This window comes from Osmerus eperlanus, chromosome 13, assembly GCF_963692335.1.
Source record: "Osmerus eperlanus chromosome 13, fOsmEpe2.1, whole genome shotgun sequence".
In the NCBI taxonomy this organism is placed as follows: Eukaryota; Metazoa; Chordata; class Actinopteri; order Osmeriformes; family Osmeridae; genus Osmerus; species Osmerus eperlanus.
The window spans coordinates 15,162,377-15,188,066 of NC_085030.1; the positions used below are offsets into that span (position 1 = coordinate 15,162,377).

The window sequence follows — 25,690 nt, forward strand, 5'->3', positions numbered from 1 at the left end:
GATTTACATGTATGGGGGGTGATTAGTACCAGGTAATGTTAACAAAGCTATAGCAACCGTCGCTACGCCTAACAAAGCTGACAACCGCTACGTCTGCCATTATGTGGATAGGTCGAAGGCAGCTATCAATAACTAACCACACCATTATGCCATGCCGGTGTTCTAGTGAGACCAGTGTTGTCATCACCCACCTGGTTTCCAGACTAACTGGTTTCCGTAAGCATGCCAGCTGTGCATTCACTTAACAGCAACAATTGGTTTCCAGACTAACTAGTTTCCGTCAGCATGCCAGCTGTGCGTTCACCTAACAGCAGCAGCTGCCGTCTTCCTCTATCACGGCCCAGATTCGTCACAAATTCACAAACACATTAGGCCCTACTGGCTATTTTCAAGTCGCATGATGCCGTTCAATTTACCCATAGCGTTGGATTTAGGCTACGGCTTCAAATTGAAAAGTAAGGCGATCCCTCGATTAAAGTCAAGTTTCTTAACTTGTCAATATTGTCAATTATAAAAGTCGCAACTAACCAAGAAGACAAAGACCCAATCAGCATGGTAGCCTACACAATACCCAATCCCAGATATTATAATTTATGTAATTCTTCAATATCAAATCAAAGTTATAAAGTTATGAAGTTTTTGCCAGTTAATAATTTTTGAGCTTTTAACAGGGAGCAAATGTCAGAAGATGACTTGCCTTCTCAATGTGTCATTCATGTCATTCAAGTATAATAATTATACATGTGAACATTTGTTTTCTCTAACCAACAGTCTAGTTGTAGCAACAACATGATAAGAAAGAGACAGGGAACTGACCTTTGAGACTCTTTCTTTTAATAACCTGGTTAATAACTTCCTCAATCCACCCTCTGATAAGGAAGGGAAGGGTGATCTCAAATACACATCTTTATATGGGTTTGGGGAGGGAAATGTTTGCAATATCTCTGTATAAATTATATTCTAAAAACTACAATGCAGTCGAAGAGCCTAAATGAACACGTAAAGTTTTTTCCATCGTTTCCCTGGGAGTTTTTCCAGGTGTTTGTGGGTTTAGGTTGGTTACAGGTGCTGATCTATGGGCGTCTGTGGAGCCTTCTGGATAGGTATGGCTCGGTGGTTAGAGCATTTGACTGCAGGTCAAGAGGTAGCAGGTTCACAATCCCCCCTAACCCCGACGTCCCCTTGGGTTAATGCACTCGTTATTTCTCGTCCTCGTCTGATCCAAGCTTGTTTCCTTCTACTGCAGGAGGCAGAGGAAACAGGAAAGGCAAGAGTAAGAAATGGAAGCAGATGCTCCAGTTCCCTCACATCAGCCTGTGTGAGTGCCATGATGTACAAGAAACGTACCCACTGTAAAATGTTACCAGGATTTAACAATATTTAACTGCAATATTTCACAATAAATCATCGTATTATAACTTTACAGGCTTTAACTGCAATAATCCCAATATCATGTTGTAATGTAGAATTTACTGTGAAATCAATGTAGACACAGTAAGTTACTGTGAAAGAAACGATACCGGGATTTCACAGCATTTTGTTGGGTTATTTCACAGTAAAATACTCTTTTCAAATCATCCTTTGAGGTACATTACTGTAAAACTTGAATTGCACTTGAACTGCGCTGCATTGTGGGATCAAGAAGAGACAGGTGGATACAGCACACGATAGAAGAGCTCGAAGGTACACTCACAGAAATGGCATAGTTTATTACATCTATTCAAGGCCGGAATAACCATTAGGGCAACTGGGCATTTGCCCAGGGGCACATGACATCTAAGGGGCCCTGGACAATGTCAACTAAAATGTTATATCACTTTATGAACGCAGTCCTAACTTTCCTTAATGTGAGTACTTTATTGCAACTCGTTGGATCAAAATATTATGTTAAATCACGTCAAAAACAGTGTTTGTGTAGTCTAGTAGCCAGTGCCGCCGCTCCCATAACGCGCACTACGCGCTGTGCGTAGGGGGCACCAAAAATTAGCCAACTGAAAAATCATCATAGTTATAATACTTATAATGCCGATATTATTTTAGTATAGAAATATTAGGCACGTATATTACAAAACAGGCAGAACAAGAGATATAGCCTATTTAAATGCTCAAAAAAAGTTACGATGGTGCCCCCCCCAAAAAAAAAACCCAAATACACAGTCAACTTCCCAAGCTCGCTGTGGGTGCCCTTCCCTATCTCAGTGGCCTGACGAACTTTGACAGCAGGCTAGGTCAACTTTTCTAAAATTGGCTTAAAAAGATAACAGGAGTCAGGGGGAAAAAGAAAGAAAGAGACTGCGAGATGGTGCCCGTACATCACTTTCAGGTAAGCCCATGTTTAATCATTGTTAAATATGGAAAATGTGCTGCTAATTTAATGGTTAGCCTATGCATAAACCTCAAACTAGCTGACCTTATTGCTAATGTTAGCACACTCAAATATGTTTTAACTTAGGTGCAAGCTAAATTGAGATGTTACTGTTAAACATTATCTATGCATTTTACAAGTAACTGACGCCAGCTAGCTGTTACTTTACATTCTATGATGCTTTTATATTCGATTTATCAAATAGTTTTAAAATGAGTAAGGTGGAGAGCTCCTTGGCTAAACCAGGCTAAGAAACGCAAGGTAGCTACATAGGGCTGAAAAATTCAGAGACAAAAAGACATCACCTTCTCTAGACAATATTTTACCAATTGAAAAACGGCTTGTAAAAAGTTTATTTTACATAAAGCTCAAAAAACTTTTTTGCGCTCAAAGAAAGGCGTATGAGATTGGTTTACATGCAATTTTCAGGAAGTGAAATAGTTTTGAGGTGGAAATAACGTCAGTTTTCGCGCTCTACAAACCGTTTCTCTTTTCCACCATTTCACCTCGGCGCTGCCTGCCAGGATCGTGACTTTTGCTCTGTAACGGTAAACTATCTGCAGTCATCCAATTTAGCTGCTAGTGATCTCTGTGCGTACTTATGTTTTACTTGTGCAGTTACTACCGTACTTAACTGATTTGAATAATCAAATCCAGTAAATCCGTCATGATTGCAAACATTTTCGTCTAGTTTGATGGCTAGCTAGCGTTAAGTCTCACATGGTCGATGCTTCAGCTGTGGCTAATGGGTGGCTAATTTGCGGCTGGCGTCAGTGAAATAGGAACATAGAGTATGTTGCCTCAGCAAAAGATTCGTAGAAGTACTGTTCAAATTATACATACAAATTTGTAGGTTTTTGCCAGCTCCAAATTTAGGATGAACTATTAGCTAACTCTGCTGTGGGTCAGCGCGAATGCTATTTTTATAGCTAAGTATTAACATTGGAGTGAACTAGCTACGGTAGCGTTGCACAGTAAACCTGTACTAAAAAGAGACACTCTTACATAGCTTCAGTGTCCCTGTGCATACATAGGAGACAGTCACTGCAAAAGAGCTGCAGTTCCGGTGCAGACAGGAGAACCTAGCAGAACGCCATCTCTGTAGCACTCCATCCAGTCCAGAACCCGGGGTCCTGAAGTCTCGACTCTTACGATACTCAAACGATGCGATGTTAATATACCTCTCTGATCTAACGAGTCTGGCTAACTGTCGTGACCTCTCAGGTGGGCTATGGCTGCGATGGAGAGCTGGAGAGATGGTTGTTCTGCTAGGTTCTCCTGTCTCTGCACAGGAACGGCAGCTCTTTTGCAGTGATGTTAAGGAGCCTAATGACGAATCATGGTCATAATTATGTTGGCCCATGCTACAGCCCTTCACCAGATATATAAATATATGTAGATACATTGTTCAAAAATCTTGGCACATTGTTTTTTTATGGATTTTTTAGTCTAAAATAATTCTGCAGAATTATTTTTGAGACTATCACTTCCAGGTAGGCTACAGTTTGAAAACTTTTGTGAGTTTACATTTACATTTTCCACTGTGACTGAATTGATTTATATGTTTGAGTTTCTGTAACTAAACTAAGCACACATGGATATATATTTTCTTCTATATTATATTGGTATGTTTTGCCGTATGTGTAGGTAACTAAGGTAACTAAGGGATTGGAGTTCATGTCTTAATTTACAATATTCTATATGAATACTTAAACAATGTAATTAGTTTTTTGCCCACAGGCATTGCTGACAGTTTACACTCTTGTCTGGTTGCAGTGAAGGATTGTGCCAAGCCCAAGATTAAATGGCATAAATATGAGCTCTAAGGATTTGGTATCTATGACAGCTATGTTATAATGTAAACTTTATTGAGGGGAAACTCATTGTCTAGATATGTCTGTCCGTAAGTGTAAGGTGGATTTGATTATTGTTTCATTATATGACCACTAGGTGGCAGTCTTTACATTAATATTTCTAAACCATTAACCACTCAGCCATCTGACTCCCGTGTCTGACTCCCGTGTTAACTTGACATTTACACAAAGACAATAATTACCACAATACAAAAGAGATCATTTGTAATCATTTTAATTGTTTATGTTATTAAATCAAATAGCATTATATATTAGATCCCAGCCACAAGTTTGTCTGGTGACAGTGAATCTAGAAGGATCTACATGCAGCTGTTTGAGAAAGACCTCATCATCCAAACTACCATGTCATTCATCGCTCTCAGGTTCAAGAAAGGTAGCAGTCAACGTGAGGATGCTGTTGACATCAGCACTCATAGTGGCCACCAACCCTTCGTAGTTGATCTGTGTGCCAGCCTGCCTTCTTAAAAAACCATTCTCATCATTATAGTACATGTCATTGTACAGATCCTTGTCACAGTCACGGTCGACATCAAAGACGCCCACAGCAAACCAGTTACTGTATGCGGTGTCTTGGGGCACAGAGAACATGATGGCTAACATCACTGTGGAGCTGTTTTTTCTCTCATTGTACAGTTCATAAGTCATAACACCAGCGGAGCCCCATAGTGAGCCCGAGGTTTTATCGAAGGAACAGGCTCCATTCTGCCCTGGATTGATTTGGGGCGGAGGCGGGGTGTCGGCATAACCACTGTAGTTCCATACCCTTGAGAGAAAAACACACAAATAACAATTAACCTTTTTTTCTCCAAACATGTAATGCAAGTTCATGAGAAGGACTATGGCAGAACTTACTTTGGGTTTTGCAGAATGAAGTTGTCGGTTTGGTTGGTAATCTGAATGCTGACACTCCTGCCGCTATTGCTAACGGACATGGGCTGGACTGACATTTTATGATTCCAATATGTACCGTTTACTTCCTACAACACAAACACAAAACATTTCCTTGTAAAATTCTCTCCATTACTTCACTTTATCTGCATGATTTGATTACATTGTCTACGTAATAAGTACTGTAGCCTAAGTTATTTGTTTGAATGAAAACAGATTGCATTAACATAATTGATTGGATGCTTTGCATAGTGACGTACAAATAGTGCACATAGTGAGTGCAGAGGACTAACTGGAATTACAGTTCCTAAAATAGCCAATTAGTATTATTACTGAGTAACACTGTATTTTACAAGACACACTGCATCACATGTTGAAGCAATAAAACCCTGAGAGGATGCTGTATGGATTTACATCAATCCAAGGGTGAGTCTAGGATCAGCCCCCAATGAGTGTTCTTAATCTGCGCCATGAAATTAACTAGGCCTACCTACTTCTCCTTTGGTTTTACTGGCAGACTACCAACATTAAAGGTGCATGGTGACACTGGATATTAAACCTGTTTAAAGTCCTTTGAACCTTTAATTGTTTGTCATCTGCCACTAACAGACACGTTTGCAAACTCTTACATTAGAGCACTAAAACTTATTTAAGATAATAATAATTCATAATAATTAAAAAAAATGTTTTAACTATGACTTTGACTATGATAGGTGTGAAAACAATTCTAATTCAATTATTAATTGAAATTATAAATTATACTACCTCAACCACAATGTCTTTAAAAATGCATTGATTTGTTATGGCTCTCCTCCAAGGCCGTAGCCATGGAGTCAACATTGGGGGGGACGAATTAATTTTGTTATGATAATTTCGGACAGCGTGCGTGGTTGTCTGTCGTAGCGTAGCACATTTATATTATTATATAAATATATTGGGGGGGACATTTTGACCAGATTTGAATATTGGAGGGGATGTGTCGCCCCCAATATGTATTATGATTACGGCCTTGCTCTCCAAGTTTCAACTACTCGTCTGACTGTGTGTGTGAGAGTTGGCTCGGCCCTCCCTCATGCAGTATAATTGGTTGACACCGCGTGAACAGAATGTGAGGCTGATCAGACAGTCGAAACGAATATGTGTGCGCCTTTAGGCCTATATAATTATATTTTTGTTCTTTGAATTACTCAATTATTTTAAATGCAATTAAAATAATTCATTATTTCATTATCATAAATCACTTAATTTATATAGGCTATATTTAAAAAAATGTAGTCGGCTCTTCACATATGCGAGCCAGCTCCCGACGTTCACAAGAGCCGGATTCGCGAACGACCCATCACTCGTAAGCGCGGAATGTAAATGGTTCACACATTTGCAGGTAGGTAGGTACATTCACATAAAACGACCCCAACTATCAGCACGTATTAAGATGTCGATTGGTTAAATTGGTGACATAGGCTCAACCATAAAGATTAATTTAATTACAGAAGTAGGGATGCCCATAGTGTAGCTAATAATCTACTCGTTCAATAGAGCGAAGTACTTCCCCCCCTTCACTGCATATCCTGGGGTCCTGAGCAATGCACCTGCCACATTTTAACTTAATACTGTTCTGGTTTGTGATATGGTCGAGCCACAGATAGGCCTACACGCACACACACACACATTATAGTCTACAAAGTACAAAATATGTTAGCTAAGACAAAATCACTTAATTTGTGCTGAGCAGTACATGAAGAAAGTGAGTAATCTATGTCATGACACTACATCTTCACCAATGCTTGAAGTATGGAGTGACAGCCCTGAAAACTCACCAAGATCAGCTCTGCTTGTGGCTCCCCTGGCAGTCAGAAGGCTGAATGGAGAAGATGCTCTCTGCAGAGACAAATAGGTTTTTATAGGCTCAGATCCAGGATCTACATGCAGCTGTCATTAGAAAGACTCCATCATCAAACTGCCATGTCGTTCATCACTACTTCCTTGAATGTCAGAGGCCTTCAAGAGAAGTATGTGTTCCTTTCAGACGAATGCTATTTGTGTTATACATGTTCTTGTCATTGTGGGTGCTTCACCGTGAGGATATCATAGATGCCTTAGATGCCATAGAAGCACTTCAACTTGTTTACTTGGTTTGACAAGGAAATGCTGGAAAAGAAGAGGAAGAAACATTTCCTTCTTGTAAAATGATTTCCTACTTTCTCCTACTTTACCTAATACAAAAATAAAGTGAAGCATTTTCTTTTAACCTAAAAAAAAATGCTTCACTTTATTTCTGTATTAGGTAAAGTTGTCGCAACACGATGGTGGGTCACAATGACTGAAGGGTCACAATGACCCAAAGGTAACACAAGGGTTAAGTCACTTTTACTGATGTGCACGGTTTGTTTAATAGACCGACTGACCGACTGTTTCATATCTTCTGATTGAGTCATTCAAGTACTGTAAGTTATTTGTTTGACTGATGAGAGATCACATTGACAGTTGACGCTTTTTTCCAAAGCGACGTACAAATAGTGCACATAGTGAGTGCAGAGGATAATCAAGGAGGAACAGCCTGTAATGTACAAGACACAGTGCTATAATAACATAATCTCTTGAAGCAATAGACCACGAGAGGATGTGATAAACGGGTTTACATGAATTTAATGGAACTCCTTAAAGAAAAAAGTTTATCAACTTAGCTTGGAAGTAAACTAGTGCCTTTTATTGTCGTCACATCTAACTTTCTGTCGCTATGGACTAGCGCCTCGTATCTATGAGTCGTCTCACTAAAAGAAAAGACCGTGGATACTTTAAATTCCATATTCCTTTAGAAGTAACAAAATATACATTAAAGTGAGGAAAGTTCGCTTTTTTCCCAATTATGATTGGGAATGTGGGATGGCATGCTTTGGGTAATCTGGGTCAGTCTCAATTCTTAAAGTGGGGGAAATATGCATTCAAGGACTTCTTGAAGTAGCATAGCCAACGTATTTATTAATTAGTACACACCCTAATACTCCCTGTCTTTCTTACCTAGTCTCTCCCTTTTTCGTCATCTGATATTTTCTTTGTTTAGTTCTTTAGGAAAAATATATAAAACATTTCTTATTCAGCTTTCGGTCTTTTTTTATTTTGAAATTGAACTTGGCATGTATAAAGTGAGGTGATTTACACTTTTTAAAGCCAAGTGTTCCAGACTACAAGGTGACCTGTCACAGAATATCAAATTCAATTTTTTTTCGTGTGTTTTTGTCACAAACAGTGAAAGGTGTGGAATGCCTTGAGGAAAGTGAGTACCTCATGTTCTAAAACAAAGTTTTCACCCATGCTTGAGGTGAACGTACCGTTGTCAGCCCAATGATCAGCTCTTCCTTTGGCTTCTCTCTGTCTGGCAGTCAGTACTGACTGGAGAAAGTGCAGACCTAAATAGGTTGTGGCAGGACCTGGTTAGGACCTGGTCAGGTCCAGGTCCAGCTACACCCCCAGCTCAGATTGAGCCCCACCCCAACTGATTGAACTTAGGAGTGCTGGTTCAGTGAGCACCACTGGGGCTTTTGTTTCACATGCCCAAAGTCATGGTTACATAGCCTACCTGTGATATCAGCTGACATAAGTTACATCTCAAGTCTACTCAGGACGTAGAAATGTGGGGGCCTCTGAATGTCCTAATGATGTTATTTAGTAACGTTAGAAAAGTTTCCTGAACATACACACGTTTAGATCCCCCATTGGTACTGTAAGTAACGTTACGAGGATTACCTTAACTTATGTTTTCATAAAGTGTCATGATGTACAAGAAACTTACCTAACACATTTGTAACGTAGGGGAACATTATGAATGTACCTAGAACATCACAAACAGGCTGTGACATTCAGTACCTGTACAATTTCCATACTTCCTTGTATCTCAGAGGCCTTCAAGAGAAGTATGTGTTCATTTCAGACGAGTCATGTTGATAGCTTCACCGTGAGGATATCATAGATGCCATAGAAGCACTTTAACTTGTTTTCTTGGTTTGACAAGGAAGTGCTGGAAATAAATAGCAATACATTTTTGTCAACACCAGCTGGCCGTGAGGATGCTGCTGACCACATCCGACATATTGGAATTGTCGTGGTTTATTGATTATAGGGCAGGTGGGGAGACTGTGGAAAGGAAGAAGGCCTAGGTTTGGGCTGTGTTGTAGATGTCCTGAACTAATCTCTAGTAAGGAATGGGGTAGTACTCAACTATACTACTGTATGTGAAATGTCCTAGGGGGACTGCCCCTCTTGTTTATTGTAACAAGATTTCATGGTTTTTGCCCAGAAAAGACCATGGCCTGAAGCCATTGGGTTTTTAGTCCAGAAGTCTTGAACAAAGTATGTCCAGAGCTGTGGTGTGATTTCAACCTGTGTTGATTGTGTGCATGATGCTATTGGAGTGTCGTGTGCATGGCAGCATTGGTTGGGTGACTATATTCATTGACTGTTTTGTTTAAGGTTTTGTTAGTAAGACACAACTGAACCTAGAAACGGTCTGAATGCATTACATCTGAAGGGATTTCTATTTTCTATCTAGTTATTTTTTATGATTGCTTGTAACTTAATATCCCTCATAGAGGGATTCTAGATAGCGCCGTAGTATTGTTCAAAACAATGATACTCTGTTACACTACACACCTTTTGGACCAAACAAGTTTAGTTTTATTTACACACTAGCAATATTTGTAATTACAAAATTACAAATGTCTAGTGCTAAATCCCTGCACTATTTTTCTATATACATTTTTAAGTACAAACTTGCGTGCTTTTGTTATTTTGTCACCTACACGTGTCACCTAAACTAAGCTTGACCTAACTTATAAAAATAAATTTTAAAAAGCTACCCTTTGAAGGCCATTTTTACATAGTGCCTCCAGAAGGAGCTAAGACTTTATTTTTGTAATAGGTAAAGTTGTTGGCAAGGGTTGGACATCATTTTACAAGAAGGAAATGTTTCTTCCTCTTTTCCAGCACTTCCTTGTCAAACCAAGTAAACAAGTTGAAGTGCTTCTATGGCATCTAAGGCATCTATGATATCCTCACGGTGAAGCTATCAACATGACTCGTCTGAAAGGAACACATACTTCTCTTGAAGGCCTCTGAGATACAAGGAAGTAGCGATGAATGACATGGCAGTTTGATAATGGGGTCTTTCTAATGACAGCTGCATGTAGATCCTCCAGTTTTCACTTTCACAAACAATAGCCACCGTGATGATGCTCACTGAACAAGCTCTACAAAATTGAGTTAGGGTGGGTCTGTCTGAGCCTATAAAAACCTATTTGGGATGTCACTCCATACTACAAGTGTGGGAAAATGTAGTTACATTTAATTGCATTTAGTTAATGTAGCTACACTACGGGCATCCCTACTTTTAACTAAATCTTTATGGTTGTGCCTGTGTCACCGATTCAGCTAACCAACATCTCAATAAGTGCTGATAGTTGGGGTAGTTTTATGTGACTGAAAATGTACATGGCTGACTGGATACTGATGGAACATAAAGAGAACTTTGAACATTATTTTATTTTAATGTTTGCGCTGTCTGTTACACAACTGTAGCCCACCTGCGAATGTGTAGGCTACGATTTGTAGCCTAGGCCTACTTGAGACATCATGTTGTTGAGAAATTATTACATCTACATAACATTTATTCATTTAGCAGACGCTTTTATCCAAAGCGACTTCCAAGAGAGAGCTTTACAAAGCGATCCTGGCAGGCAGCGCCAAGGTGAAATGGTGGAAAAGAGAAACGGTTAGGAAAGCACGAAAACTGACGTCATTTCCACCTCAAAACTATTTCACTTCCTGAAAATTGCATGTAAACCAATCTCATACGAGTTTTGAATCTTGCTTGTTTCACAGCTAGCCATATTTAAAACATTATAGTATATTTTAATGGATTATGTTTAATATATTTAAGAATTAATAGACTTATGCTCATTCTAAGGAATTTTAATTTATACATTTTGAGAAAATGACTATGACTAATCAAATAGATGTAATAAACTATGCCATTTCTGTGAGTGTACCTTCGAGCTCTTCTATCGTGTGCTGTATCCACCTGTCTCTTCTTGATCCCACAATGCAGCGAAGTTCAAGTGCAATTCAAGTTTTACAGTAACGTACTGGGTTATCTCAAAGGATGATTTGAAAAGAGTATTTTACTGTGAAATAACCCAACAAAATGCTGTGAAATCCCGGTATCGTTTCTTTCACAGTAACTTACTGTGTCTACATTGATTTCACAGTAAATTCTACATTACAACATGATATTGGGATTATTGCAGTTAAAGCCTGTAAAGTTATAATACGATGATTTATTGTGAAATATTGCAGTTAAATATTGTCAAATGCTCTAACCACCGAGCTATACCTATCCCCTAGAACAGGGGTGGACAACCATGGTCCTCGAGAGCCCCTCTCCTGCATGTTCTAGATGTTTCCCTGCTCCAGCACACTTGTTTAAAATGAATGGGTTGTTATCAAGCTCTGTGGAAGCCAGGTAATGACCATTCATTTGAATCAGGTGTGCTGGAGCAGGGAAACATCTAAAACATGCAGGACAGGGGCTCTCGAGGACCAGGGTTGGCCACCCCTGCTAGACAGTGTTCCCGAAAGTTGTGTGTGGGAGACGGAGGCAAAACCAGCCTGCGTTCCCGCCAGTCCAGTGGCAGCTACACAGGGTCACGGCAACTGCTCTCAGAACCTCATCAAATCCAATCACGCTGTATAGAGCGCTTTCTACAAGCACTCACAGAAGGCTCCACAGACGCCCATAGATCAGCACCTGTAACCAACCTAAACCCACAAACACCTGGAAAAACTCCCAGGAAAACAATGGAACTATACAATTCGACTGCATTGTAGTTTTTAGAATATAATTTATACAGAGATATTGCAAACATTTCCCTCCCCAAACCCATATAAAGATGTGTATTTGAGATCACCCTTCCCTTCCTTATCAGAGGGTGGATTGAGGAAGTTGTTAACCAGGTTATTAAAAGAAAGAGTCTCAAAGGTCAGTTCCCTGTCACTTTCTCCAGTCAGTACTGACTAGAGAAAGTGCAGAGAGAAGCCAAAGGAAGAGCTGATCATTGGGCTGACAACGGTAAGTTTTCCTCATGGGTGAAGATGTAGTTTTAGGACATGAGGTACTCACTTTCCTCTGCTGCATGCCATGTACTGCTCAGCACACATGACATCATTTTGTTACGTTTCAACAACTGTGTCTTCAACTTGGTACAGTAAACGTGGCAGGTGCTAGCTCAGGATCCAAGGATGTTCAGTGAAGGGGTGAAGTCTTTTGGATGCAACACATACACATAAAAAACTAGAGAGGGTACAATTTCTGTGGAAATTGTAGGGTGTGCTTGCTTGCGTCGGTTGCACAGGGGTCTGTATATTTTATATAAAAATGCATAGGGCCTACTTATTATTTATAAAGATTACATAGATTTAAAAGCATCTTTTTTTTGCTGCTTATTTACAACTCAAAATACGAGTGAAGTGTAGAATGAAATATGATGTCTTCTCATTTCCCCTGCAAGAGGCAGCCTCATAGCTGAATCAAAACAAATACATTTGGCAGACCGGTGTAAAAATGGACCTAATCTCTATGACTTAAACGTCCTTTTAAGTTTTCCCTTCTCGTGATAGTTTCAGGCATTTATCCTACTCATATTGCATTCATTAATAAAGAACCCCCTTTGAAGATTATTCTACGACGTTACCGGCAGAAGATAGACTCGCGATTCAAACAGTACCATCTGCTAACTGAAAATATGCCCCCAAAAACGTAAATAAGCTTGACATTGATTTAGTGGAAAATCGCTCATTCATAAAAAGCTCACTGGTAGCGATCATTGTCAGTAACAACGCAAAATGCGATATAGCCCTGTGTGGAGAAGCTGCCCCTGTAAATTCTACTACAGTACAGTACTAGACTACTGCTGTGTTCGTCTTGGTAGCGATTGCGTTGGTTGAATTCGATTTAACGTTCCGTTGTACGGTTTAGGCTGAAATGAATTATTTTCATGAACAGATTGACAAAGTTTAGGCTGTGGCAATGAAGTTCAGGTTAGTAGTCAGATAGTTTCACCTATTGAAAGACTTTTGGTTTAAGTAAAGGGAGTGCCGAACATGTTCTGTCGCCGTTTGACTTCCTACAGCTGTGTCGATGTTTTTGTAGTGTCTCGCGTAGGCTACAGCGTTGCAGTGAGCAACACTGGTTTGAAACCACAGGTAATGATAATTTCACCCACAAATCATTTACTTGTAATGTAATGTCATAATAAATCCTACAACGAAAATGTATTTGTGAGGAATGTTTATTTTAATGATTGAAAACAGATGCATCATAGACCACTGTAGTATGTGTTGCCCGGGTAACAGAGGCTAATGTCATGCTAATGCCTCAGTGAAATAGTAGACTACCGTTTCCGAAAGTAGATGTGGGCCTACTTCCTTAATAATATCAGCTAATATTGTACATTACATTTTACAATTGTGTTTCACATCACAAAGTAAAATAAGTAAATAGTTATCACCCTGGCCTCTTTGCTTGTGGCGTTTCTGCAGCTGCCTTGCAGTAAAGCTATAGTTAGCCTAGCTATCCCCCAAGTTAACAGATGCGAAACGAATGTTCTGCTACAGGTAGTCACGCGTGTTTTCGTGACGTTAGTGACGTAGTGACGTTAGTAACGTCAGTGACTGTGGCTAGCAAATTAGCCACCGTTAGCTTCACTTTTCGCCACAAAAACTTAACTTAAGCCCAAACCATGCAACGGAACGTAAATTCCAATAGAAGCAACGCAATCGCTACCAAGACGAACCTTTTGACACCGTCGTTGTGTATGTAGGCCAAATATTGACTGAGTTTTAGGGGGGCGAAAATAAACAATAATAAATATATATGTGAGAGAACAAAGGTTGTGCTCTCGCCGAAGGCTTGAGCACACCCAATAAGAAATGTTTTATACATTTTTCCTAAAGAACTAAACAAAGAAAATATCAGATGATGAAAAAGGTAAGAGAGACAGGGAGTATTGGGGTGTGTACAAATTAATTAATAACTACGTTGGTTATGCTACTTCAGGAAGCCTTGAATGCATATTTCCCACTTTAAGAATTGAGACTGACCCAGATTACCCAAAGCATGCCATCCCACATTCCCAATCATAATTGGGAAAAAACTTTCCTCACTTTAATGCATATTTTGTTACTTCTAAAGGAATACGGAATTTAAAGTATCAACAGTCTTTTCTTTTAGTGAGACGACCCATAGATACGAGGTGCTAGTCAGAAAGTGAAATGTGACGACAGTAGGACTTGTTTACTGCCAAGCTAAATTTATGAATTTTTTTCTTTAAAGAGTTCCATGAAATTTATGTAAACCCATTTATTACATCCTCTTGTGGACTATTGCTTCAAGAGATTATGTTATTATAGCACTGTGTCTTGTACATTACAGGCTGTTCCTCCTTGATTATCCCCTGCACTCACTATGCCTCTTTGGACAAAAGCATCAAATAAATAATGTCAATGTGATCTCTCATCAGTCAAAAAAATAACTTACAGTACTTGAATGACTCAATCAGAAGAAATGAAACAGTCGGTCAGTCGGTCAATTAAACAAACCGTGCACATCAGTAAGAGTGACATAATGGAGATAATTTTACAAGAAGGAAATGTTACAGTAATTATTGTACTAGGCTACTGATGATTATTCATTAAAATAACTCCCGAATATCTGTGTTGTGGGAAGCAAACAGTGAAAACACATCATCATGTCAGCTCCACCGCCGGTTGAGCCTCTGTCAATGAACGTAGCCAGCAGGAGTGTCAGGATTCAGATCACCAACCAAACCAACATCTACACTCTGATGAACCCACAGTAAGCAGTGCCATAATCTCTCCTATAAACCATTGACAATGTTTCCATTACATGTTTAATGAAAAAAAGTCTGTTATTGTAATTGTTAATTGTGTGTTTGTCTCATTAGGGTAGCCATGATGAGTGGGGTTGTCTATGCCCGACCTGCATCCACAGTCAAGCCCATGGAGAGTGAAGTCAGCTCCTTCATTAAAAAAAGCATATGGCCAACAGGCAGTGTTGGTGTTATGACCTATGAATTGCAAAGTGACAACAGCTCCAAAGACGAGATCTTAGCCATCATGTTCTCTGTGCCCTTTGACTACATGGTGTACAGTAACTGGTTTGGTGTGGAGTTCTATGATCATGGCCGTGCCTGTGACGAGAAATTGTTCGATGAGATGGAGGATGAAAGAAGAAGGATGTGTGGCTCAGAAATCTACTCTGAAGGAAAGTTCCTCAAGGTGAAGGCCAAAATGCTTGACCAGGCCAACAGCGTCCTCACGGTGGAGCTATCAACAAGAAAATGAACACATACTTCTCTTGAAGACCTCTGAGGTACTAGGAAGTATGGAAATCCCCTGATCAATTAAGTGAACTTGGCTAATCTTTACTACCTATCATGTTAATTAATGCTTGACGGGAAAATATTTTACTTTGTCTTAACCTACATGTATGAACACCAGTATGTAATAATCACTCTGTTAAACCTTTACTTCTAACTATTTCTGTCTTCATTAAATTTGGGTTTACAATAAACCTGTATTGTGAACCCAGTTTCAAGACTTCAGTCCACCATTTCTTGAACCTGACAGTGATGAGAGACACATGGCAGGTTGATGATGGTCTCTTTCTCAAACAGCTGCATGTACATCCTTCTAGATTCACTGTCACCAGACAAACTTGTGGCTGGGATCTAATATATAAGGATATTTGATTTCATAACACAGACGATTAAAATGATTATGAATACAAATTATCTCTTTATTATTGTGGTAATTATTGTCTTCTTCAAGTCAGTAAACAGTTTAATGGTTGAGAAATATAAATGCAAAGACTGACACCTAGTGGTCAGATAATGAAGAAACAATGATCGAATCCACCTTACACTTGTGGACAGACATATCTAAGCAATGAGTTTCCCCTCAATAAAGTGTACATGTAAGTATAGCTGCCACAGATACCAAATCCTTAGAGCTCATATTTATGCCATTTAATCTTGGGCTTGGCACAATCCTTCACTGCAACCAGACAAGAGTGTAAACTGTCAGCAATGCCTGTGGGCAAAAAACAAATTACATTGTTTAAGTATTCATATATGTGTTAATAGAATAATGTAAATTAAGACATGAACTCCAGCCCTTAGTTACCTTAGTAACCTACACATACCACATACCAGAACATAGCACGGCAAAACATAACAATATAATATAGAAGAAAATATATATTCATGTGTGCTTAGTTTAGTTACAGAAACTCTGTTAAATCAACTAAATCAATTCAGTCACAGTAGGAAATGTAAATGTGAACTCACAACAGTTTTCAAACTGTAGCTTATCTGGAAGTGATAGAAAAAGTAATTCTGTACACAGTTGTACAATACTTACCTGACAAGTTCAGATCAACGATATTTTTTGCTTTGTTTTGCATACCCTCAATGCAACTCTTTACAGTAAACCTGTATTGTGAACCTATTTTTACGACTCCAGTCAACCTTTTATTGAACCTAGGAGTGATGAGAGACACAAAAGGTTGATGATGGACAGATACGTGTAGATCCTCACATTTTCACTTTCACTAATGAAACAATAGCCACCATGATGATGCTCAAGTTGAGTTAGGGTGGGTCTGGATCTGAGCTACAACCTATTTATCTCTGCAGAGAGCATCTTCTCCATTCAATAGCCTTCTGACTGCCAGAGGAGCCACAAGCAGAGCTCATCAGTGCTGACATTGGTGAGTTTTCAGGGCTGTCACTCCATACTTCAAGCGTGGGTGAACATGTAGTGTCATGGCATAGGTTACTTACTCACTTCCCTCTGTTTTATGTACTGCTCAGCACAAATTAAGTGATTTAGTCTATGCCAACATGTTTTGTACTTTGTAGACCATAATGTGTATGTGTGTGTGTGTGTGTGTGTGTGTGTGTGTGTGTGTGTGTGTGTGTGCGTGTGTAGGCTTATCTGTGGCTCGACCATATCGCGCGAACCAGAATAGTATTAAGTTAAAATGAGACAGCTGAATCGGTGACACAGGCACAACCATAAAGATTAATTTAATTATAGAAGTAGGGATGCCCGTAGTGTATCTATTACTCGCTCAAAAGAGCGAAGTACTTCACCCCCTTTACTGCATATCCTTGGGTCTTGAGCAATGCAGCTAACCGACATCTTAATAAGTGCTGATAGTTGGGGTAGTTTTATGTGACTGAAAATGTACATGGCTGACTGGATACTGATGGAACATAAAGGAAACTTCAAACAAACATTATTGTATTTTAATGTTTGCGTTGTCTGTTACACGACTGTAGCCCACCTCCGAATGTGTAGGCTACGATTTGTAGCCTAGGCCTACTTGAGACATCATGTTGCTGCGAAATTATGCAACTATATGAGGGTAGGCCTATATCACAAATATAGGTAGCCTACATGAGGTAGGCTAGTGCTGCGCTAGTTAGGCCTACTTAATTAGATTTTTTGTATATATATAAGTAATTTATAGGCTATTTCATTGTGTTTTCCATCAAGTTCATTGAACTCGGCAAAGGATATATAAATATAGTGCCCCACACCCCCGAGCTGCCTTGCTTGAAAATCTCTCCACGGCTTTGAAAATCTTTTTTAAACCAAATTTGGCAATGAAACGGGGCAAAAAGTGTGATCGCACAAAATGGAAAAGCCACATATAGAGCTCACAAAATATTAAAGCAAGCAAGCATTGAAAATCCGTTTTTAAAAGATAGGACCTATACAAATATTTCTGCGCTTTTGAAAATCAGGTTTTGAAGATCCATGTCTACATTCCGTGTTTACTTCCAGTTTTACACTTGCAAATCCTTTTGACAAAAATTTACCTTCATACACAGCTTTGTCTTTATAACCAACCCATACGAGATGCAGTCCATAGCCCCAGAAAGTGAGCCCTGACAACAATCTAAGGAAGTTGATTACCAGTCAAAGGATTTGATTGATGTAAACCCATACAGCATCCTTGCGGGTTTTTATTGCTTCAAGATGTGATGCAGTGTGTCTTGTAAAAAACAATGTTCCTAAGCCTACTAATAGGCTATTTTTAGAACTGTAAAGCCAGTTAGTCCTCTGCACTCACTACATGCACTATTTGTACCTCGCTATGCAAAGCATCCAATCAATGATGCAATGTCTTCATTCAAACAAACATAACAACAAACTTAGGCCTACAGTACTTCTGACAATTTAAACAAATCGTGCAGATAAAGTGACTTAATGGAGAGAATTTTTACAAGGAAATGTTTTGTGTTTGTGTTGTAGGAAGTAAACGGTACATATTGGAATCATAAAATGTCAAATCTTGTCAAGGCCGTACCAGTTAGCATTAGCAGCAGGAGTGTCACCATTCAGATCACCAACCAAACCGAGAACTACACTCTGATCAACCCAAAGTAAGTACTGCTATAGTCCTTCTCAAGAACTACTGACAACATTTCCATTACATGTTTGAAGAAAAAAAGGTTAATTGTTATTTGTGTTTTTCTCTCTCAAGTGTATGGCAATATAGTGGTTGTGCCCACATCGATCCTACCTCCCATATCAAGCCCATGGAGAGTAAAGTCTGCTCCTTCATTAAAACCATGGGAGCAGCAGCAGGCTGCGTTGGTGTTCTGACCTATGAAACTAAAAGGTTGCAGGGTAAAGGCTGTGAAGAGATCTTAGCCATCATGTTTTCTGTGCCCTTTGACTACAACTTGTACAGTAACTGGTTTGCTGTGGGCATCTATGGTCATGGCCGTGCCTGTAACAGGAGTCTGTTCAAAGACATGTACTATAATAAGGAGAACCGTTTTACTAGGAGTAAGGCTGACTCAGAGATCATGTATGATGGAAATGTCCTCAATGTGAAGGCCAAAATGCCTGATGTGCTCAACACCATCCTCACCTTGGAGCTGTGCGAAGAACCCAGTCTGATATCAACATATACTTCTCTTGAATAACTCTGAGGTACAAGGAAGTATGGAAATCCCCAGATCAATTAAATGCACTAGGCTAATCTTTACTACCTATCATGTTAATTAATGCTTGATGGCAAAAGATTTTACTTTGTCTTAACCTACATGTATGAACACCTGTATGTAATAATCACTGTTAAGCCTTTACTTCTAACTATTTCTGTGTTCATTAAATTTGGGTTTACAATAAACCTGTATTGTGAACCCAGTTTCAAGACTTCAGTCCCCCATTTCTTGAACCTGAGAGCGATGAATAACATGGTAGTTTGGATGATGAGGTCTTTCTCAAACAGCTGCATGTAGATCTTTCTAGATTCACTGTCACCAGACAAACTTGTGGCTGGGATCTAATATATAAGGATATTTGATTTCATAACACAGAATGTTAAAATGATTATGAATACAAATCTATTCTATTATTGTGGTAATTATTGTCTTCTTCAAGTCAGTAAACAGTTTAATGGTTGAGAAATATAAATGCAAAGACTGCCACCTAGTGGTCAGATAATGAAGAAACAATGATCGAATCCACCTTACACTTAGGGACAGACATATCTAAACAATGAGTTTCCCCTCAATAACGTGTACATGTAAGTATAGCTGCCACAGATAGCAAATCCTTAGAGATCATATTTATGCCATTTAATCTTGGGCTTGGCACAGTCCTTCACTGCAACCAGACAAGAGTGTAAACTGTCAGCAATGCCTGCAAAAAAACAATTACATTGTTTAAGTATTCATATGTCTTAATAGAATAATGTAAATTAAGACATGAACTCCAACCCAACCCACTCCAACCCAACTCCACAACATAGCACGGCAAAACATAATATAATATAGAAGAAAATATATACCCAAGTGTGCTTAAACTCTGTTACTAAATCAACTGAATCAATTCAGTCACAGTAGAAAATGTAGATGTAAACTCACTAAAGTTTTCAAACTGTAGCCAAAAAGAATTCTGTACATAGTTGTACAATACTTACCTGACAAGTTCAGATCAACAATATTTTTTGCTTTGCATTCCCTCAATGCAACTCTTGATAGCACAGTGAGCTGCAACTAAAATAAACCAAAGTTTTCAATTCATATGATTTACTTTAGCTGATTTAATTTTGTAGTAAAATAAATGAGTAATTTACATATGCTTTAAGTACTAATTTGAATCATCAATCAAACATTTAATTCCAAGAACATGGTTTTGTGCTGATGACAACATAGGCCTATTTTAACTTGTTGTGATATGTAAATGAAAAATCTACTGGAATGGCGAATAGCATTTACGTTGTGACCTACAGGGAGATTTTTTGTCAATTTGCTACTTGTTATAAAAACTGACAAGATGCAAACCTACCATAGACCTCAGTCACTGTTCAAGTCATAAGCTGTAAGGAAAATACCATCAGTATGCCACTAAATGCTGTTGAATCATAGTTTAACATGCGGCTGATTTAAAATAGCTTATTTAAGAGGTCTCGAAGTGTTGAATGTTATATATCATGACGATAACATTTACAACACAAATAGCCTATGGCGTAAAAACAAATTAAAAGTGAATGCACTAGAAAAGCAATCAACAAAACAGCCTACTTACTCGAGTCTTGGAAAATTAGATTATATCCCAAAACTCCGCATTCTTGAATCATGTCTATACTCCCGTCCTTACAGGCTGAAATAAATTAATCCAATATACATAATGTCAGTGTAACGGATAGGAGTTTTAATTCGGATCCTTGAGGCACACAACCAACACGGTGAAATAATTTACAAAAAATATCCCTTTATTAATACACAGTTCTAAAAAACAGAAGACTTAAGTCATGAGCAAATCGCAGCTCTACACCTGGTGCCAAAAGCTAATGTTAGCAAATCCACATCAAATTCACAGCAAAACCCACAGCAATTTCACTGCAAACCCACAGCAATTTCACTGCAAACCCACAACACTGCAAACATAGTACACCATAAACGTATGCCGCAAAACGGCGATAGGCTCATAACCCCCCAGTCCCTCACGGAAGTAGCAGAAGATCCAGATTAATATAAAAGTAAGTAAAAAATAGTCCACTCATGAGGATTTGTCCAGCTATACCACCAGTCCAGACACCACTCACGACCCAGCTGATAACTCAGGGCTCCAGTGTAACGCAGCCGCAAGCGCACCGCAGTTCCACCAAAACTGTCCTTTCACAGCGGTGGCGTACGTTTCCCACAGAACTGCGGAAGAAGAACAAGCTAAATCAGGACCCGCACTGGCAGTGAAGTTAAACCACCAGGCTGTTACACGGCAATGTGGTACAGGCAAGAGTATTTCCCTTCCCTTAGCTGCCGAAATAGAGAGCGTTGTATGTCTTTTGGCGGTGCTCACGATACCAGTGTTCTCCAGCGTTTCTTGACGTTGTTTCGTTGAGTGCGTTGTATGGTCCTTCTGCTCGATCGTAACGGTTGCTGTTGTTCCACTCTGTGGAGGTTCGTAGTTGAGTCCTTTCTGCGCGCCTGCCACCAACCAGCCCCCCCGTTGAATGCCGTCCTCCGCATTTAATTCCTCCCGTCACCAATCACGTCGGTCTCATTAGAGACCATTTGGCACACCTGTTGGGGAACGCTACAAACCATACACCATTCTAAAATAATCACTTACAATTGTTCAACCCCGCCCCCTACCAACAGCCAATATTTACATGTCACAATCACAAAACACCCAAACATTGTCGCCCCGTTACATTCTTCCCCCCTCTTTAATGGTGGTCGTCCCCGACCACTACCATGGCCAATGTTCAGTGTTTTATGTTGCACTGGCCAACAGTGTCCAGTCTGACTCACGGTTCGTATCGTGCCGGAGGCATACCACGAGTAGAGCAGTTTGGGTACCGCCTAGCAGTGGTTGGTTCAGTCCTTTGGTGTGTTGGAATTGGGTCGTGAGCTGGTGTCACATAAGGTGGAAATATTTGATCACATGCAGTTACAGTCGGTAGTGACTCTGGGCCAGGGGCTTCCTGAGACGGGTTGACTGAGGCAAGAGAAGGAATTGTCTGTGTTTCAAAGCTGGGTGGTTTTTCGGCTGGCCCTGGCATTGCTGCCCAAGGTTCGAGCTGCAGCGGTTGAGCTGGTGGGAACAGAGCGAGGGGGCCACTTGGCCAAGGAGTCGCGAGTTGTTCATTTGGTGGATTGTTGTCGTTTGTCAAGGGTACATCACCTGGGCATGAGCGGAGGTTGTTGCGATGAATTGTCCGAAGGGGTCCTTCCTTCCCTTCGGGGCGTATCGTGAAGACTGGGCTATCTTGGTAGGGTTGGGTGACTACGATAAAGGGTATAGGTAGCCACTGGGGTGCTAGCTTCCCCTGGGCCCGACGTCGAAAGTTCTTTATGAGCACTCGCTCCCCAGGCAACAGTGGCATAATCCGTGCATTGCGATTGTAGTGGTCTTGGTTCCATTGGGTTCGTCGTTCTACATTTCCCTTGACAGTGGCATAAGCCTGCAGGAGTGTTTGGTGATGGCTTCGGACCCATCCCTCCAGGTCCTCTCTACGCTGGGGGGGTGCAACATCATGGAGCATGTCTACGGGTAGTCTGGCATGACGCCCAAAGACAACGTAATGAGGGGGTATGCCTGTACTCGCATGTGTGGTGTTATTATATGCTTGTAGCAGGGCAGGAAGTAAACTCGGCCAATGAGTTTGGGAGCTGCTCTCGATAGTGCCCAGCAGAGACAGAAGGGTACGGTTGAAACGTTCACAGGCTCCATTTCCCTGCGGGTGGTAGAGGGTAGTGTGTACCTTTTTACAGCCATACACCATACACAATTGCTGCATCAGCGCTGACTCAAAGGCTCCCCCCTGGTCCGTAAGTATGCGTTCCGGGCAGCCAAACGGGACTATGAGAGCCGTCCATAGAGCCTTTACAGTTGTTGAAGCAGTTTGATCCTTGGTTGGTACGGCCAGAGCGTAGCGGGAGAAGAGGTCAGTGATGACAAGGATGTACTGGTAGGTGTCTGAAGGTCGTCCGAGGGACAGGAAATCCAATGCCACGGTCTCAAAGGGGTAGCTAGAGGGGATAGGACATAATGGGGCTTTTGGTGGCGCACCCAACTTTCCCACTATGCAAGTAGTACATTCCGCTGCCCATGTCCGTGCACTTGTGCTCATTCCTACCCAGTAGAATCTTCTCCTCAAGAGAGACACCATCTTGTCGCCACTTGCATGGCCCCCGGCCTTGTGGTAGTCCTCCCAGAGCCGACGGGCATGTTGTTCTGGGACGAGGACTTGCTCCACTGGTTCGCCGGTGTCTGGTTCCGTGACACACCTCACCAATACGTCATTTCGCAGCTCTATTCGATTCCACTCTCTGAGGAGGCAGCGAAGCTGAGGGGACAGTGAAGAGCGGTTTGATGGAGGCCTGTTATTCACTTTCCAAGAATGCAGAAGTCGGAGGTCTGCGTCTTCTTTCTGTTGATCACCCCAACCCTTGGGCTCGACGGGCTGTCCTCGGGAAGTGGTGCACCCTGCCACATGCACCAACAGGTTGGAAGCTTCCCCTGGAAGCCGGGATAAAACGTCAGCGTTGCGGTTTGCTGTCCCCGGTCTATAGCGGATGTCGTAGGAGAAGTTTGCAAGTTGGGCCACCCACCTCTGTTCGGTTGCGCCAAGGTTTGCCGTATCAAGATGGACCAACGGGTTGTTATCGGTGAAGACGATGAATTGTGCCCCCCACAAGTAGTCTTTAAATTTCTCTGTAATGGCCCATTTCAATGCTAGCAGTTCTAGCTTAAAGGAACTGTAGTTTGTGTCGTTGCGCTCACCAGCGTGGAGGCTACGACTGGCATAGGCAATGACCCTTTCCCTTCCATCTTGAACTTGAGCGAGAACTGCACCCAGCCCGCTCAGACTAGCATCCGTGTATAGTCGGAAGGGCAGTTGAAAATCGGCGTAGGGAGCAGTGAGTAGGGCTTGCTTCAGATGGTCAAATGCGGCCTGACAATCCGTTGTCCATTGGATGCGGGCAGATGGTCGGTTGGCCTGACCTTGTAGAAGTTGGTGTAGTGGGGCTGCTACTTTGGCGAAGGCTGGAATAAACCGGCGGTAGTAGCCGGCAAAGCCAAGGAATGAGCGTACCTGCTTGACAGTTGATGGTGTGGCCCAGTCCTGGATTACCGCAGTTTTGTCAGGGTCAGTAGCAACGCCCTGCTTGCTGATGACGTGTCCGAGGTATGTGACGCTACGTCGAAAGAGGCGACACTTGCGAGGCTGCAACTTGAGGCCATGCTCTTGGAGGCGGGCGAAGACCTGCTCAAGATGCTTCAAATGGGCATGGAAAGTTGTGGAGTACACTATGACATCATCAAGGTAGATGAGAAGGTAATCATACACTTGGGCTCCTAAGCAGCGTTGCATTAATCTCTGAAATGTGGCAGGAGCATTACAGAGGCCGAAAGGCATACGCTCGAATTGGTAGAGTCCGAAGGGCGTGGCGAAAGCAGTTTTCTCCTGGTCGTCTGGAGCGACTTCCACCTGCCAATAACCACTGGCGAGGTCAAGTGTGGAATACCATTCCGACTTCCCCAAGCTGGTGAGGGATTCCTCAATCCTGGGCAGCGGAAAGGAGTCCTTGTGGGTTACCGCGTTGAGTTTACGGTAATCCACACAGAACCTTAAGGAGCCGTCTTTTTTTTTAACAAGGACCACCGGAGCAGCCCACGGGCTGGCGCTTTCTTTAACCACTCCACTGTCCAGCATCCCTTGCAACAAGACTCTCAGTTCTGTATAGAGTTTTGGAGGGATTGGGCGGTAGCGCTCTCGACTTGGCAGTGCTGTGCCAGTGGGAATCCGATGGGTGACAATGGCAGTTCTGCCAAAATCCTCGTCGTTAGCTGCAAAGACATGGGACCACTTGCGCAGCAGGGCTTGCAATTGGGCCTGTTGGTCGCTGTTCAGTCCCTCGCCGCCCAGGGACATGGCTGGGTGGTCATTGACTGGGCTTTCCTCTGCATGCCGTATGTCGACTTCGATGACTTGGGGTCCAGTGTTGCGCAACACCAATCTTGACTGTCCTTGGATGTCCTGTTCGTCAATCTGTACCACCAAAGCCAGGGGGCACCTCTGGGGGAGTTCAAGGGAAAACGGGTTAGGGTTACACAGGCGCAGGGGAACCCTTCCCCCTCGGGTCCAACTCACGGCTCTAGCTACTCTCCATTTTTGGCCACAGTTCTCTAGGTTTTCAATCAATACGGGGCAGTCAGGCTGGCCAACAGCCTGTGGTACCTGAGCCCAGATGATCATCTCGGTCAATGGTGGAATCACCACTTGGGGCTGCCGTGGAAGCCTAGCCACACCTTGTAGCTCCATGCAGGTCACAGAGGCTTTAGTCCTTTGGCAGGCGACAAAGGCAGCATCCCAGGCTTTTTCTGCAGCAGGAGGGAACACAGATTTAAATGCAGCCACCCCAGGATGCCCACTCTTAAAAATACCTTTCCAGCAGTC

At 41.4% G+C, this 25,690-nt stretch overlaps 2 protein-coding genes and 1 long non-coding RNA gene across 3 annotated transcripts; 2 read left to right on the forward strand and 1 right to left on the reverse strand.

Annotated features, from left to right (window-relative positions):
* Positions 1-4,446: 4,446 nt before the first annotated feature.
* Positions 4,447-7,070, reverse strand: LOC134032925 (uncharacterized). The gene is made up of 3 exons (XR_009932060.1): positions 6,945-7,070; positions 5,092-5,216; positions 4,447-5,002 (listed from the first exon to the last, which is right to left on the reverse strand). It is a non-coding gene; the product is annotated as an uncharacterized LOC134032925 (long non-coding RNA).
* A 5,108-nt stretch (positions 7,071-12,178) lies between these two features.
* Positions 12,179-15,807, forward strand: LOC134032480 (DELTA-thalatoxin-Avl1a-like). Its single transcript, XM_062476456.1, has 3 exons — positions 12,179-12,247; positions 14,903-15,031; positions 15,141-15,807. Exons 2-3 carry the CDS (start codon positions 14,925-14,927, stop codon positions 15,538-15,540), a joined length of 507 nt encoding a protein of 168 aa, XP_062332440.1. The 5' UTR covers positions 12,179-12,247; positions 14,903-14,924; the 3' UTR covers positions 15,541-15,807.
* A 1,086-nt stretch (positions 15,808-16,893) lies between these two features.
* Positions 16,894-19,582, forward strand: LOC134032586 (DELTA-stichotoxin-Hcr4a-like). The gene is made up of 3 exons (XM_062476591.1): positions 16,894-16,966; positions 18,520-18,650; positions 18,752-19,582. Exons 2-3 carry the CDS (start codon positions 18,550-18,552, stop codon positions 19,197-19,199), a joined length of 549 nt encoding a protein of 182 aa, XP_062332575.1. The 5' UTR covers positions 16,894-16,966; positions 18,520-18,549; the 3' UTR covers positions 19,200-19,582.
* Positions 19,583-25,690: the final 6,108 nt, after the last annotated feature.